This window comes from Microtus pennsylvanicus, chromosome 5 (genome assembly GCF_037038515.1).
Source record: "Microtus pennsylvanicus isolate mMicPen1 chromosome 5, mMicPen1.hap1, whole genome shotgun sequence".
NCBI classification, from domain to species: Eukaryota; Metazoa; Chordata; class Mammalia; order Rodentia; family Cricetidae; genus Microtus; species Microtus pennsylvanicus.
This window is the reverse complement of record NC_134583.1, coordinates 59,472,777-59,488,420: the sequence shown is the minus strand read 5'-3', so window position 1 is coordinate 59,488,420 and position 15,644 is coordinate 59,472,777. Positions and strand designations below refer to the sequence as shown.

Below are 15,644 nucleotides of genomic sequence, written 5' to 3'. Positions count from 1 at the left end.
ACAAGGCTTTGTATCCCTGACAAGGTCGCCCTGCATTCCCGCTCTTTCAGAGCCTGGAAAACGTCCCTGTGCTCTCTGTGCCCAGAGGCCCGCAAAGAGCTGCCTAAGGAAGGAAGGGTTGTTAGGCTCATCACTTGAGCTGTCAGACCATCATGGAGGAAAGGCGTGATGGCGGGGGAGAGAGGTAGCCGGTCACATTGCATCTGTATTCAGGAAGGAACACAATGAATTTTGGTCCTCAGCTTGCTGCATCCTTTTTCTGTTTATTCAGTCTGGGACCCCAGCCCATGGAATGGTGCACCCCGTATTCAGGGTGGGTCTTCCCTACTCAGATAAACATCCCCACAGACACACCTAGGACTGTATCTCATAGGCGACTTTAAACTCCCTCAAGTGGACCGTCAAAGTTAACCACCACAGTTTGGATGTTCTGTATGTTCACGGGATCATAAAGCACGTGATTTTTTTGTGTCAAGCATGTTTTCCAAGTTCATCTGTGTAGCAGACAACTTGCAGAAGTTAGTTCTGTCCTTCTGCCTTGTGGCTTCTGAGCTGCCTCACCTCGTGTTTTCTGCTCTGTAGATCCATTTATTCATCTTGACGGTAGCCATGTAGGTAGACATGCTTTCCCTGGGACTGTGACATGTTTTTCCCCTATTATTCCCCAGTAGACTATGTTTGGCTTGATGAATGTCTATTATTGCCCCTTAACTGTCAAGAAAATCATGCGAGATTAAAGCCAGGAGCTGAGCTTGCACCCTGCCTGTCATCCCTGACCTGAACTGCATGGTTCCAATGGATTCTTTCATTTAAAACGCGGGGGCCTCTGGAGTTGCTGGAAGGACAGAATTACAGCCACACATGGGACGTGGCCTGGCCTGTGCCGCTGTCTTACTGACAGCTTGCTGTGGTGGTCACGACCATGACACCCCCTGGGCGGAGGATCCAGGAACTATTGAATGAAGCTTGTTAAATGAATCATCAAGCCTGCTGTTCAGTTGGCCTGCTCTTTAGTTCTCGCTAACTGCCCCCCAGGCGGCACACTGATCACTCCTGTGATGAGCAAGCAGCAGAGCAGCTGGATCGATGCGCATACTTCCCAGGAAGGACAGGAGTGGATGCTGTGGTATTGGTGTGGGGGTGAACCTGGGAAGAAGAGGGAACAGTAAGCTTAGAGCCTACACAAGCAAGAGGATAAAAGAGCTTTGCTTTATTTAAGACAAGAAACCACCAGAAAGGGGATGAGTCCAGGAAGCTGCCTCGGAAGGTCCAGTTGGTGGCCCGGATGAGGGAATCAGCAGGCCTCTTGAAGGTAGTCTCCTGAAGGCCTCTTGAAGAAAGGTCTTGAGAGGTTCCTGGGTACTGAGGATTCAGGCAGTGGCCTCCTATCCCTTCCCACTTCCTATAAGAATGGCCAAGGCTGAGCCAGGCTCCCATGGGGACAGCCACCAAGCAGCTTGCCATGGCTCACATGGATGTCTCTAGAATCTGGCTATGTCACACCCCAGCCTTCATTTTGTTCTTTAAACACACCAGCTTATTCTTTCATGTTTAGGCAGCTTGACTGGCTGAGCTATTAATCCCTCCCAGAACCACCCCCCGGTCCACATAGAAGGCATCGCGAGCTGAGAAGCTTGTAGGTTTTAGAAGGAATGAGGGAGGTGTTGCTTGGGGTTTTAAACCTGAAGAGGAAAATTCATGAGGACCTAGATGGCTTCCCTTGGCCTGGCTCCTGTGGAACCTCAGCCTTACTGACAGGAAGACAGATGCACCTGTGGGATCAGATGCTAAGGATGCTGCACCCTCCAGGCCCCTAAGGACCAGCAGGAGGCCACGAGCAACTATGTCAAGGACCCTGGGCTTTTCTTCTGGCCCAGGGTACCCAGTTCAGATTTCCTGTCTTGATAATCTGACCAACCAGGCCAGGGTAAGAGAAACCTGGAAGGGCAAAGGTAACAGGGCTCACCAAACTGGTAGTGGGGGGTGTTAAGAAAAAAAATACCCAATGGCAGTTTTTTTTTCCCAGTCCTGAGGTCAAACCCTTATATTTGCTAGGCAAATGCTCTATCACTAAACTACATCTCCAGTTCCATCAGAGACTGTGTGTATGTGTGTGCGCGCACATACATACAAGTGGGTGTACACATTTGTGGGTGTGCATGTTTGTGTGGGTATGTGCTTGTTTGTAGGTGTGTATATGCTGTGTATATGTATATGTGTACATGCTTGTGTGTATGTTTATGGGAAAGCATGTGTGTATGTATATGTATTTGTGTGTGTGGTATGAATGTTTATATGTGTATATATTGTGTGTTTATATGTATTTACATACTTGTGTAGGTATACACATGTTTGTGGGTCTGCATGTTTATATGTGTACATATCTATGTGTATATGGGTGTATGCATGTTTATGTTGTATGCATGTGTCGGCATATATTTGTGTGTGTGCATTGTGTACATGTTTTTGTGTGCATATGTGTGTACATGTTGATGGTTACACATGTATGTATGTGTAGTTTGCATGTTTGTGGGTATATACGTTTGTGTAGATGTATACATGTGTACATGTTTGTAGGTATGCATGTTTATATATGTACATATTTGTGTATACATGGGTGTGTACATGTTTGTGTGTATATATTTGTGGGTGTGTACATGTTGGTGTGGGTGTGTACATGTTGGTGTGGATGTGTACATGTGTGATGAGTATATATATGATTGTGATATACATGTTTGTATATGTACACATTTGTGTAGATGTGTGTGTGTGTACATGTTTTATGTACATGCATGTGTGTGTGTTTCTGTGAAGATGTACGTGTTTGTATGGGTATATATTAAATTTTTTTTCATTCACTCTCTACCTTATTTTTTAGACAGGTTTTAGAACCTAGAACTCATGAGTTCAGCTAGGGTGACCTGTCTGCCAGGGAGCTCCAGAGAGCCTCCTGTCTCTGCGCTCCCCCAGCCCCTAGCACTGGAGTGGCTGTGTACCACCACACCCAGATTTCATGTGGGTGCTGGGCATCTAAGCACATATCCACAGGCTGGTGCAGAGATGCTTTACCGACAACCGTCTTTCCAGCTCCCAAATGGCACTTTAAAGCACTCAGTCAGGCTGGGCGGTGGTGGCGCACGCTCTTAATCCCAGCACTTGGGAGACAGAGGCAGGTGGATCTCTGTGAGTTCAAGGCCAGCCTGGTCTACAAGAGTGAGTTCCAGTACAGGCTCCAAACAATGCTACAGAGAAACCTTGTCTCAAAAAACCAAAAGAAAATAAAAGCACTCAATCAGGCTTAGTCAGGATCATCCTGACGGCATCGGGAGCACAGCAATGAGACTTTGTAGGGGGCAGAGCTTGGGCTCAGTCCTTACCTGGAATATTACTGAGGGAAGGTGACTCCAAAGGAAGAGGGACTCTGTCTAAATCAGCCTTGCTGAAGACGGGCTAGGCGACTGGGATGGTGGGAGAGGAGGAACCTGAGACAGTGAGAACTCAGATATTGACAGCAAGGGTTTGGGGACAGCAAGAGTGCTCAGTGGGGAAGGGTACCCCTACAAACTACTACATAAATAAAATAAAATATAATGAAAAAATAAGGGAGGGGCTTTTGGTAAGTGAAGTGAGCAGGACTTGGGTAAAAACTGGCTTCCCACAGTAAGTGCCCATATGGGCCCAGGATAAAGTCTGTCCAAGCAAAGAACCTTCATCAGTTGCCAAGTGGGCACTTGGGCCCGGCACCAGCAGACCTTCCTGTTTTTCAAGCAAAGCAATTTTTTTAAATGTGAACTAGTTTTCTCTTTAAAAGTACATAATGATTAGTAATTGTCTGCTTGAATATGATATGAGCCAAACAAAATACACCCATGGACTACAAGTTTGAAATCTGTAGTTAAGTGTGAGGTAGTTTCTTGTTTATGGGTTAACTTGATCCAGCTAGGAATCTGGTTTTGTTGTTTTGTGTTTGAGACAGGGTTTCAGTGTGTAGCCCTGGCTGGCCTGGAACTTCCTATGTAGATCATCTTGGCCTCAAACTCATCGAGATCTGCCTGCCTCTGCCTCTCACATTCTGCGATTAAAGGCACACACCACCATGTCCAGGCCATATAGAAGTCTTTTTGTGATAAATATTGTTTTAGAATTGCCACTTGCAATCAGTTTGCTGAAAGGGGTAGAGGACTTGGATGGATGCAGGCATGCATGTATGCATGAGTAAGTAGGTGAGTGGGAGGATGCATGCATGCATGCATAAGTAGGTAGCTGGATGGTCGGGGGGATGGATGAGACATCTTTAGAGACACATTCTGAAATATTATTAATAAAAAGGTGTATGTCTAGGAGTTACTCCAGAATCACATATGGGGTTGAATGAAGATGTCGACATCTAGACTGATTACGAGGTAAACCCTGAATCTGAGATATGGTATAGATTGAGATTCCTTGGACGTTTTTGACTCCTAATATGCCTGGAAGCTGACAGTACTAAGAATACTTATTTTAGTGCCGTGATCACCTAGCGATGCTTTTGGGGGTTAAACAGGAAAAATTATATCCTACTTGGGATTTAATTTAAAACATTTAGCTAATTTTTTTGTGAATAGAGGTAAGTATAGATAAAGCACCATTTGGTAAAAGTTTATAATTACTGAAGGTGGGCAGTGGGTACATGGGGAATGACTCGCTACTCTGAAGTGGCTGACTTTTTTTTACAATTTTTTCAAATAGAGGCATGAAAATAAGAACTCCTATTTTCTAGGCAGCATGGAGCCATCCATCCTGGGTACTTGCGTAAACTTTTCATAGCCCAGAGATAGCCCTGACATAGAGGGAGGGTATGTTCTTTGGTAGGAGAGGCAATGTGCTGAGCACAGTTGTGGTAAGGGGTGGACTCTGTTGTTAGCTACAGGTTAAGAACGGTATCTTTCTCAGGTAGCTCTCTGCTATGTAAAAAGCCTTCCATAATTTGCCTGTCTAAACTACATCTTCCCAGCCATGTGACTTTGGGCTGAGCCTCCTTTTCACCACCTACTAAACGACTATGCTGTTGCCTCTGGGATTCGTCATGAAGGTTAAACTGGCTGTTCCATGTGAAGCACTTAGCACCGTCCTTGGCCATCACTTCTGTTGTTGTGACAGTGGTTGTTGTTGTTGCTGTTAAATGTCCTAAGAGCAGGCAACACTTTTTGGGATAGACAAGAAAATAATTGGATGCGGAAACTAAAAGAAGTCAAAACATGGCTTAGTCGATGAAGCGCTTGTATTCCTGACAATCTGAGTTCAACCCCCATAAAAATTCTGGGCATGGTAGCACGTGCCTGTAACCTCAACATTGGGGAGGCAGAGACAGGAGGATCCTGGGGATCACTGGCCAGCCAGTCTAGCCTAGTTGACGAGCTCCAGACCAATAAGATCCTGTCTCAGAGGAGGTGGATGCTTTCATGAGGATGACACCCACGTTTGTCTGTCTTTTTGCTTTCATGCAAACTCACACACGTGCACATAAAGGTGTTGCTCCCCCATGTCCATGCATGCACACACGGGTGCAAAAGAAAAAAGTCCAAGAAAGAAGCACCCGTTGTCAACTGACCCACCCGCAGCCACCGTACAGGGGACACAAAGGAGGAGGACTGACAAAGCGACCGTCTGATAATTCTCTTTCCTGCAGAACGAAGTGGAGCTGGGGGAGCTGCTTCTGTCTCTAAACTACCTACCAAGCGCTGGGAGGCTGAATGTGGACATCATTCGAGCCAAGCAGCTCCTGCAGACCGACGTGAGCCAGGGTTCAGGTATGTCACAATCCCATCATCCTCCACATCTCTAAGGGGTTCTCTGTTGTTTGAGGGACCCAGTGTGTGTGTGTGTGTGTGTGTCCTGGATGCTATCGATGGTGCACAGCTTAAGGGTGTCCATATAAGGGCGGACAGCATCTAGAACTAGAATTCTCATTCAAAAAGAAAAATAATAAGTGATCAGCTATGTCTTAGGATGAAACAGTTCATTGTGGGAGCCCTATCACACACGTGACCGAGTATGATAACTTCTGAAATCCATCTTTCCTTTGAACTTGGGAGCCACTGAGAAGCAATTTGCTTTTTCCACGTCCTATGCCTGTAATTCAGATGCCATGCTCTAGGCTGCGGAAGTGCACAAGTAACTTGGCACTCTGATCAAGGAAGGTGGGCCCAGCCTGAGGCGGGGTTTTGCAGCTCCTTTCCTGTGTACCATAATTCTGAAAGAGCTATTGTGATATCTACTTTCTAGCAAAAACTGGTTCAAACACATTTAACAAAAAGCCCAGATTCCATTACATCTTCTTCCGTGACAGCCGAGGATGCTATTGTAACTGAAACCATCCTGGGCTTCCTCGCTTCAGCTCAGATTCAATAGCCAAAGGAAGTTGTTTACAGTGAGATGACAGCTGAATCTAGACTGCACCTTGTAGTCTCAAAAGCCACACTAGAACGTAGAGGCTTCAAGAGGGCTGAAGGAGCACTTCTGTGGCTGGGGGAGCACTGCCGTGGCTGGGGGAGCACAACCATAGCTGGAGGAGCATTGCCGTGGCTGGGGGAGCACCGCAGTGGCTGGAGCATTCCAACTCACCACAATGGAGAGGCAGGATGCTCTTCGGCAGGAAGTCAAACTGCCTGACATAAGATGTGTCTGTGCAGCTTGCAACGTTGGCGTGGAGAAGTTACTTAACCTTTGTATATCTCAGCTTCTTTGTCTAGAAAACTGTATAATGATAGTGTTTATCTCACTGGCTTGCTTATAGAAACATTAACTTCAGTCACCTGCGCAAATGCCTTTCTAAACTAAAATGACCAAAGCATGGCAATTCTAGTTCTGCCTTTGTTCTTCTGTGTATAAGCTGTGAGCCCACCACCCTGCAAATGGCTTTCTGCTTTGGGTGGCCTCCAACTCGGTTCTGCCTCCACCAGCTAGATCTTGAGAAAATCATTCCTTGTCTTTAAATCTATAGTTTCTCCATTTGTGAAGTGAACACAATGCCTAAAACATGGGAAGGAGTTCAGTGAGTGCTGGATGTGTGAGGGAAGAGGAAAAGGAATCAGTAGATAAGAAGACATCTGTGGAAACGATGGGCGGATACATGGGAGAATGGTTAAGTGAAAGCAGGCGTACATTGATGCCTGGATTAATAAGTGGATGAGTGGTTAGATGAAGGAATGAATCAGTGGGTAGACTGATAGAAAAATAAAAAGAGCTCAGTAGTAGAGCCCCTGCCTAGTATGCAGGGGGCCCTGGGCTCTTTCCCCAGCACTGCAACTGTATAGAGATGGGGAGGGAATGGGTGGTTATTCTGTTCCATAGATAATAACTTTGATGGAGATGGATGGATGGATGGATGGATGGATGGATGGATGGATGGATGGATGGAAGAATGGATGGGTGGATGGTGAATGGTGAGTGTATTAACGACTTGATGGATAGATGGGAAATGGATGGGCAAAAGAGTAGATGAGTGGTCGTATAGGTGGATGGATGAATTGGTTAAGATAGGCAAAAATTGGGTGGATGGATGGATGGACAAACAGACGGATGGATGGACGGATGGACAGAAAAATAGGAGAGCAAGAGGATGGCTGGGAAGTTGAAGAGATGAGAGATGACTAGATTCTGTTTCCTTATCTCCAGTGTTCTATAATGTTATATCCAATCCTCAGACCCGTTTGTAAAAATCCAGCTGGTACATGGACTCAAGCTTGTGAAGACCAAGAAGACGTCATTCTTAAGAGGCACAATTGACCCTTTTTACAATGAATCCTTCAGCTTCAAAGTTCCCCAGGAAGAACTGGAAAATGCCAGCCTAGTATTCACAGGTAAGGTGACATCCTAGACCCTAAGGAAGCCCTTGTGAGGAATGTTCAGCTTGTTACATAAAAACTGAAGGCATCTAGAGAGAGTTATGCCTAAGAATATTGTATCTGGCTGTTCAACTACCTAGATTAGAACCCACTCCCTATCCATAAACTTGGACAAGACCTATAGAGCCTAAACACAATTGTTTTGTATTTGTCAGGAATCTAACTCAAGCTGGATTCCTTGAAACTACCATATAAGTTACTTAACTCCCTGGGGCCTCAGTTTCTTCATCTATAAAATATGAATAATATTAGTTCTTGTGTTATAGGCTTACTGTGTCGAGTAAATGATTTATGACCCTTGAATAATATCTGATACATATTATGTCAGATTTGTTGATGATGGTGTTGGTGCTGATGATGGAGATGATGATAGTGATGGTGGTGGTACTGATGATGAGGATGATGGTAATGATGATGTTTCAAATTGATGGGTTTAATATAAATAGAGAAGGTTGGGTGTTTGCTCACACCTTTAATCCCAGCACTCTGGAAGCAGAGGCAGGTTGGTCTCTGAGTTCAAGACCAGCCTAGTCTACAGAGGGAGGTCCAGGACATCCAGAGCTACACAGAGAACCCCTGTGTCAAAAAAAAAATTTAAAGATATCTTTATTTATTATATATACACACCAGAAGAGGGCATCAGATCCCATTGTAGATGGTTGTAAGCCACCATGTGGTTGCTGGGGATTGAACTCGGGACCTCTGGAAGAGCAACCAGTACTCTTAACCTCTGAGCCATCAATCCAGCTCTCAAAAAAAAAAAAGATTTAATTGTGTGTAGAAGAAAGCGAGGTCACCTACCTCAAAAAGGACAGGTGTAAAAGTCATGGAGAATATAATATTTAAATGCAAGTGTCGTGTGCTACTCTCTAGTAAAATTTAATTTGCCTTTCTGGGATATGATTGTGTTTAATTTTAGGGGTTATTAGTTATCTGTTACTGCATAACAAATCATCCTAAATTTTAGTAGCATAAATAAATCATAAAACCTTATGTCATAGCTCTTGTCACTTGAGAGCCTGGGCAAGGAGCTGGGGTTGAGGTCAAGCTAGAGTACTTGCCTAGCATACACGAGGCTCAAGTTCAATGCCCAGTACCATACAGAGCAGGTGTGGTGGTGCTCACCTGTAATCCCAACACAGGTCAGCCTCAGCTACTTAGCAAGTTTGTAGACAGTCTGGGCTACGTGAGGCCTTTTCTTTTTTTTTTTTCTTTTCTTTTTTTTATTTTCTCTTTTTTTTTTAAAATTTATTTATTTATTAAAGATTTCTGTCTCTTCCCCGCCACCGCCTCCCATTTCCCTCCCCCTCCCCCAATTAAGTCCCCCCCCCCAGCCCAAAAAGCAATCAGGGTTCCCTGTCCTGTGGGAAGTCCAAGGAACCCCCACCTCCATCCAGGTCTAGTAAGTTGAGCATCCAAACTGCCTAGGCTCCCACAAAGCCAGTGCGTGCAGTAGGATCAGAAACCCATTGCCATTGTTCTTGAGTTCTCAGTAGTTGAGGCCTTTTCTTAAAAACAAAACAAAAACCCAACTCAGGCAGAGCTCCGATGTGCTCTGTGGTTCCGGCTGGGCTGACGTTACCCTCCAGGAGTCCTGCTCTGGAGCAACTGGAAACTCCTCTGTTTAGATGCAGTCTAAGGTCCTTATCTCTTGCCCTGGCCAAAATCTGTAGGAAATGCTCAGCGGATGAGAGTTCTCTCTGTAGTAGCACAGGGTTCAAATCACGGCACGTGTATCAAAACCATGTATGGCTGCAGGAGCCTGTAACCTTCTTAGTACTGGGGGGGCTCTTTGACAGTGGTCATCAGATTCTCAAGGAGGTGAATCTGGGTTTCACATACACATGCACCAGTATGCACACACACGTGAGCATGCGTGCGCGCGCACACACACACACTGATGACATTTTCAAAGAATAAATGGAAAAGAACATTTTTGAAGTTATTCATGAACTCAACGAGTATGTATTAAACATGTTCTCCTTGCCCAGACACTGTTTCCAAGTGTTAAGGACAGAGCAGAAACCCAGTTGATCTCATCTGGGTCCTCAGGGTCACTTGGGCCTCTTTATAGCCATCACTCTACTGCTTGCTGTTCTGAAATTATCCGTGAAGATGTCAGGTTCCTCGGGAAACAAATCAAGTGTGAAGAAGCTTGCACTTAATTGCAGAGGGTTTCAACCCCCCTGGAATCTCACACAGTCTGTAAGAAAAAGGTTTTCAACGTGCAAGTGTGTGCACACACAGCCCCACCTCTCAGATGACTGTTTTCATTGGGCAGCATTATCAGCTCCATCAGAAAAGCACCCCCTTAATTGCATTTATTTATTCATGTGTGTGTGTGTGAACACTTGTATATCATGGTGTTGGTGAAGGGGAGCTTGATGGAGTCCATTCTCTCCTTCCACCATGTAAGTCCTGAGATCAAACTGAAGTTGTCAGACTTGGCACTTGACCCACTGAGCTCTCTTGCCTGTCCGAGACCTGTGCTCTTGGCACACAAGAAAACATGCTTAACAAGGCTCATGCTCCTCAGGGCCAGTGCCATGGCAAATACTCACTCTGGTGGAAGTTAGCAGGGCTCCCCACACCATGATGTCAGGGCTACTTACAGTGTCATCAGGGAGCTTGAGAATGCAGCCCGTGGCCAAGCCTCATCCCCAGAGACTGGAGCAGAGTGCTGGGGCTGGGTATCAGCAACAGGTCCTCACCTCAGCACAGTTTCGCTGCTAGGGTTTCAGCCAGCCATAGACAAATGATGTGCAAAAACACTCAGTGGAAAATCCCACAGACCATGTCCACAGGACCTGGAGGGCAGTCTAGAGACGTCAGTATTCTAGTTTATTAGTGGCTGGTGTTCATCTCTTATGCTGCTGTGCTTCTAAGTTAAACTCTATCACGGGTATGAATAGGAAAGAACATACAGAGGTGGTACTGTGAGCTGTTTGGGGCATCCACTGGGCCTCTCAGCCTGTCTCCCTACTGACGAAGGGGTCTACTGTATATATAAAGATATTATAAAGTACCCCCAGATATTTCTAATGCTTAGCTAGGCTAGGGTGCAGTCACAGCTGAGGGTGGGAACTACAGCTGGCTGGCCTTTTACCTAAAGGACTCTGGCTGGAACAGTAGCCGAAAGGCAGGCAGATGAGTGGATTTGGATCTAGGCAAAGCCACAACAGGTCCCATCCCATCTTCTCCCCCTACCCCACCCCTACCCATGCAGCTCCTCGGGTTCCTGACTTGCTTTCTCTGCTGACTTGGAAAGAGTGTTCTTGCCTCCAAGCCAGAGATCTGAATTCCAGCCCAGCCCCGTGTTTCCAAACATTTCTCAGGGGAAGTCAGGTTGATCTGCAATTTAAGCATTTGCTGATACTCCCAGGGGAAACCTGTTATTAGCCTCGGGGCTGGGAGCTCTGAACAGTTTCTTTTCGTCGCAGGAGGATGTGTCTGCCCTGCAGTCAGGTGATTTTATTTTTCAGCTGAGGTTTAAAAAGAAAAAAAGAAAAGGGAAGTTTGCTTTCCCAACCTCGAAATGCGTGATTCAGGACCTTTCTAGAAAATCCACAAAGGTCCTGCGGGAGGAGGGGCTGTGAGTTGGCCACTGTAGTGATTGGGAGGGAGAAGGAGGAGGAATAGTATAGAGAGGAAGAAGAGGAAGGAATTGATGGAAGAAGGAAAAATTAGGAGAGGCAGGGAAGAGAGGAAGAGAATCAGAAAGAAAAGGAAGGGAGGAAGGAGAGGGGAGGAAGGAGAGGGGAGGAAGGAGAGGGGAGGAAGGAAGGGACTCCATTTAATCTTCACAAACTTAGAAATAGAACTCTATTGCCATCCACCAATTCTACATCTCTGTGTAGAAAAGGGGTAGGGAATCTACGGGAACTGAAAGCAGAGGCCCGGATGTCTGTGTCCCTGTGTTCCTAGCACTGCAAACAGCTAGAAGGGGAACCCCCCGTGTCCAGTGATGGACAGAGGGCAAAGAGAATCTGGCCTGTCCAGACCAAGAAATGTCCAGTAGACCTAAAAAGGAAACTCGTCAGATGCGGGCTACAACATGAAATCGTGTGCTGTAGAATGAGCCAGTCAGAAAAGGACAAGCAGAATGGAGAGCAGTCAAAATCTCTGAGAAAGGGGTCTCTGGGTTTGACAGCAGGGTACACAGGGAGTTGCTTTTAATGGTGGGGAATTTCACTTTGGGAAGACAGCAACAACAACAATAATAATAATTGTATACTCTGGGCATGGTATCACACGCCTGTAAGGCATCATATGGAACCCCTGCTCTGGCTCCCAGAGTACCTGCTGCAGAACCTGCCCAGGACACAGACGTCCAGGCATCCCATTAATAATAACTTGCGATGGACAGCTCTGAAGAAAGCCAAGGAATGTCTGGTACCTCTCCCTCTCCTTCTCTCTCTCTGTCTCTCTCTCTGTTTCTGTCTCTCTCTCTCTCTCTCTCTCTCTCTCTCTTTCTTTCTCCCTCCCTCCCTTCTCCCTCTTTCTTTCTCTCCCTCCCCCCTCTCTCCCGCTCCTCTACTGCCAACCCTCTGAGTTTCCCACACATGGTACAATGCAGGTTCTAGCCAGGAGTGTTGGCAATGACTGTGATGCTGGTGCATAGGAGATGGAAATAGGAAGATTGTGGGTTCAAAACCAGCTGGAACTACATAGTCTCTAGCCTCCAAACTTGTGAGTCAAATAAATTTCTATTCTTAATAAATTCCCCAGCAACAGAAAGCAAACTAAAGTGTAGACTCTCTGTCTGGCCCAGGCTGGCTTCAAGTCACCTCCTGCCTCCCTTCGCCCTGCCTCCAGAGTGCTGTGGTTACAAGCAGGTGCCGTAGCAGTGAGCCTGACAAGAACTGTTTAAAAACCCGATGTCCAGAGCTCAGCTCACGATTACCAACCCTGTCGTGGCATCTACCTCTCAGAGCTCTGAGGTGGCTCTCTTGCACAAACTATGTCAGGAGACTTTGCCCAGAGTCTATTGTGATCCCTCCCTACCCACTGTCTGTTTGGAAGTCTCCCAGGCCCCACTTGAGAGCGAGTTCCAAGGCACCTGGTCTGTGTTTCCTAATTGCCTGTCTCTCTGCAGCTGGAGTGCAGAAGTGGTTAGCTAATTGAATCTGCTGCAGCAGTGAGATGGGTGGGGAGGCAACGGGTACAGATCAAAGGACGGAGGGTGGTGCTTCCAACATCTACCCGGGAAAAACCTAGGGCTCTGATGGGCACCAGATGGCATGCGTAAAATGTGTTCGGTTTGAACAGCCAAGCGTGGTACTGCATGGCTATAATCCCAGCATTGGAAGGTAGAGATGAGGGGTACATGGGTCTCAATGACCAGCAAGTCTAGCCAGTCACTGAACCCCAGGTTCAGTAAAAGAAGCTGTCTCGAAAAATAGGGTAGATGACCAGATGGAGGATGGTGGCACAAGCCTTTAGTCCCAACACTGGGGAGACAGAGGCAGGCAGATCTCTGTGAATTCAAGGCCAGTGAGGACTATTAAGTGAGACCCTGTCTCTAAATAAATACGGTGAAGTGTGATAGAAGAAACACCTGACATTGATCTCTATCCTCCACACACGACTCAACAAGCACACACACACACACACCTGAGAATGCACACACACCTGCGAATGCGTGCACATGCGCACACACACATGCACACACACGCACACACACACACACACTCATACACACACACCAGGCTTAGGCAGCAAGCTTGTGGAAAAGTTGAACACATCCACTGAAGGAGAGAGAAGGAAGCTAGTCTGAGATTGTTCCAAGATGGAGAGATATCATGCGTTTATTCTGGGGCACACTCCTGGCCCTATCCCAGCCCGCCTGCCATGTTTCTCTGCAGCTCCCATATCTCCTCATGCAGTTGGGTTTCCTGAGCACAAAGCCCAGCCGAGCCATAGAAAGAAGACTCCAGGCTATGCAGACTACGGAGTGGAAGGACGTGATTTGATCCTGATTTCACCTTTGCCACCTAGTTTGCAACACCAAGCAAATGATATTCTCTTTCACTCTTCAGTTTCTCCTCTGAGTTTCTAACTCAACACTTTATAGCATAAGCCTTGAGCATGCCTCGCGCATGGCTGATACTTAAGACTTACCAGATGTGATAGTTTTGGTGATGCCGAAGCTAGTCATGCTAGTTGATGCTGCTGTGCTAGTCATGGTGGTGATGATGGTGCTGGTCCTGGTGCTGTTGTTTCTGTTGCTGTTGCTGCTGGTGTTGATGGTGATGTTGTTCCTGGTGATAGTGATGATGGTGCTTATGTGAGACAGTCCTATCACAGAAGGACCAGACCCTGGAGCTACAAAGTCTTTTTGACCCCATCATTAGTCAGCTGTGACCTTAAGCAAGTCATTCTACCTCCCTGAGCCCAACGTCTTCACATGTAAAACGTAGCACATTATTCCTGCTATAGAATTAAAGGTGTAGGTCAGTGGTGGCATAACCTGTAATCCAAGAATTCTGGAGGCAGACGCAAGCGGATCTCTGTGAGTTCGAGGCCAGCCTGGTCTACAGAGAGAGTTCCAGGACATCCAGGGCTACATAGAGAAATCCTGTCTCTGGGGGAAAAAGATGGGAAAAAAAGAATTAAAGGCAAAGCAGCATGTAGACCTGGCCAGCTCAACAGCCACTGAAAAAGTCCTGTAATCATCTCAGTGTGAGGGGCTCTTTGGATGTGCACAGCTGGCCCAGTTGGTGTAGTTGTTACCCTACCCCCTTTCTCATCTAATCACCATTACCCCAAAGTTAGCAACTGGCATCATGTCCAGAAACGGACATATCCTACACCACCAGATGCAGAACGAGCCCAGTGCGGCCTCCCACAGCATCCTGAGTTGGCAGGGTGTGAGCCGGGTCAGAGCTGGCATCTACACCAGGCTCCAGTCCCAGATCTGCTCGTGAGCAGAAGCGACTGAGTGAACAGCTTAATGCCCTCAGTCCAGCCAGAGGATCATGAAAGTCGCCCTGGCAACCAGACACAGGGGAAGCTCGCAAAGGGGAGAGCTGGATAAGGGTCCCCATCAACCTGTGTGTGGACCCCAAGCTCAGTGGGAGTGGCTATGACCCTCAGATGGAATAGCCGAGGCTTTGAGAGCTGAGCTGCACAGGCTGGATTGTCACCAGCTCCTTCACTGATCCCTGGGGGACATACCCAGGGCAGACTAAATACCATAGCACAGGCATTGAAAATTGAGCTGAGGCTGGAATAATGTCACACCAAAGGCCAGGTGGAACTTGTGAACTGAAGCTAATTAGTTTAGTTGTTTAAACACCAACATATTAATAGGGATTAAACAAGACCCAGGGTCTTATAGTATTCAAATATATGTCTTAACAATTCAAAATGGCTTCATTTATAAAGAACCAAGACAAGTAAACTTGACAGATTACTAGGGAAACATACAATTGGTGGTGCAGCCATAACCCCGTCCAGATGTTGGGATTCTCCCCAGGGCTTCATAGCAGCTATGACAACCATGCGCCAAAACAGTGGTTCTCAACCTGTGGGTCACGACCCCTTTGGGGTCACATATCAGATCTTTACATTATAATTCATAACAGCAAAATTGCAGCAATGAAGTAGCAATGAAAATGACTTTATGGTTGGGGTCACCACCACATGAGAGACTGTATTGGAGGATCGCAGCATTAGGAAGGTTGAGAACCACTGCTCTAAAAAGGAAGGGCGAACCCTCTTGAGAAGATAAGAATGAACATGTCAGCCACCAACAAA

At 46.5% G+C, this 15,644-nt stretch overlaps 1 protein-coding gene across 2 annotated transcripts in view; it reads left to right on the top strand.

Moving 5' to 3' along the window:
• Positions 1–15,644, top strand: part of Syt17 (synaptotagmin 17) — a 66,899-nt gene that overhangs the window by 32,193 nt on the left and 19,062 nt on the right. For both annotated transcript variants that reach the window (XM_075972000.1, XM_075972001.1), the window contains exons 6-7: positions 5,669–5,789; positions 7,686–7,841. In XM_075972000.1, coding sequence (XP_075828115.1) covers positions 5,669–5,789; positions 7,686–7,841 — 277 coding nt within the window. The remainder of the gene's footprint in view (positions 1–5,668; positions 5,790–7,685; positions 7,842–15,644) is intronic.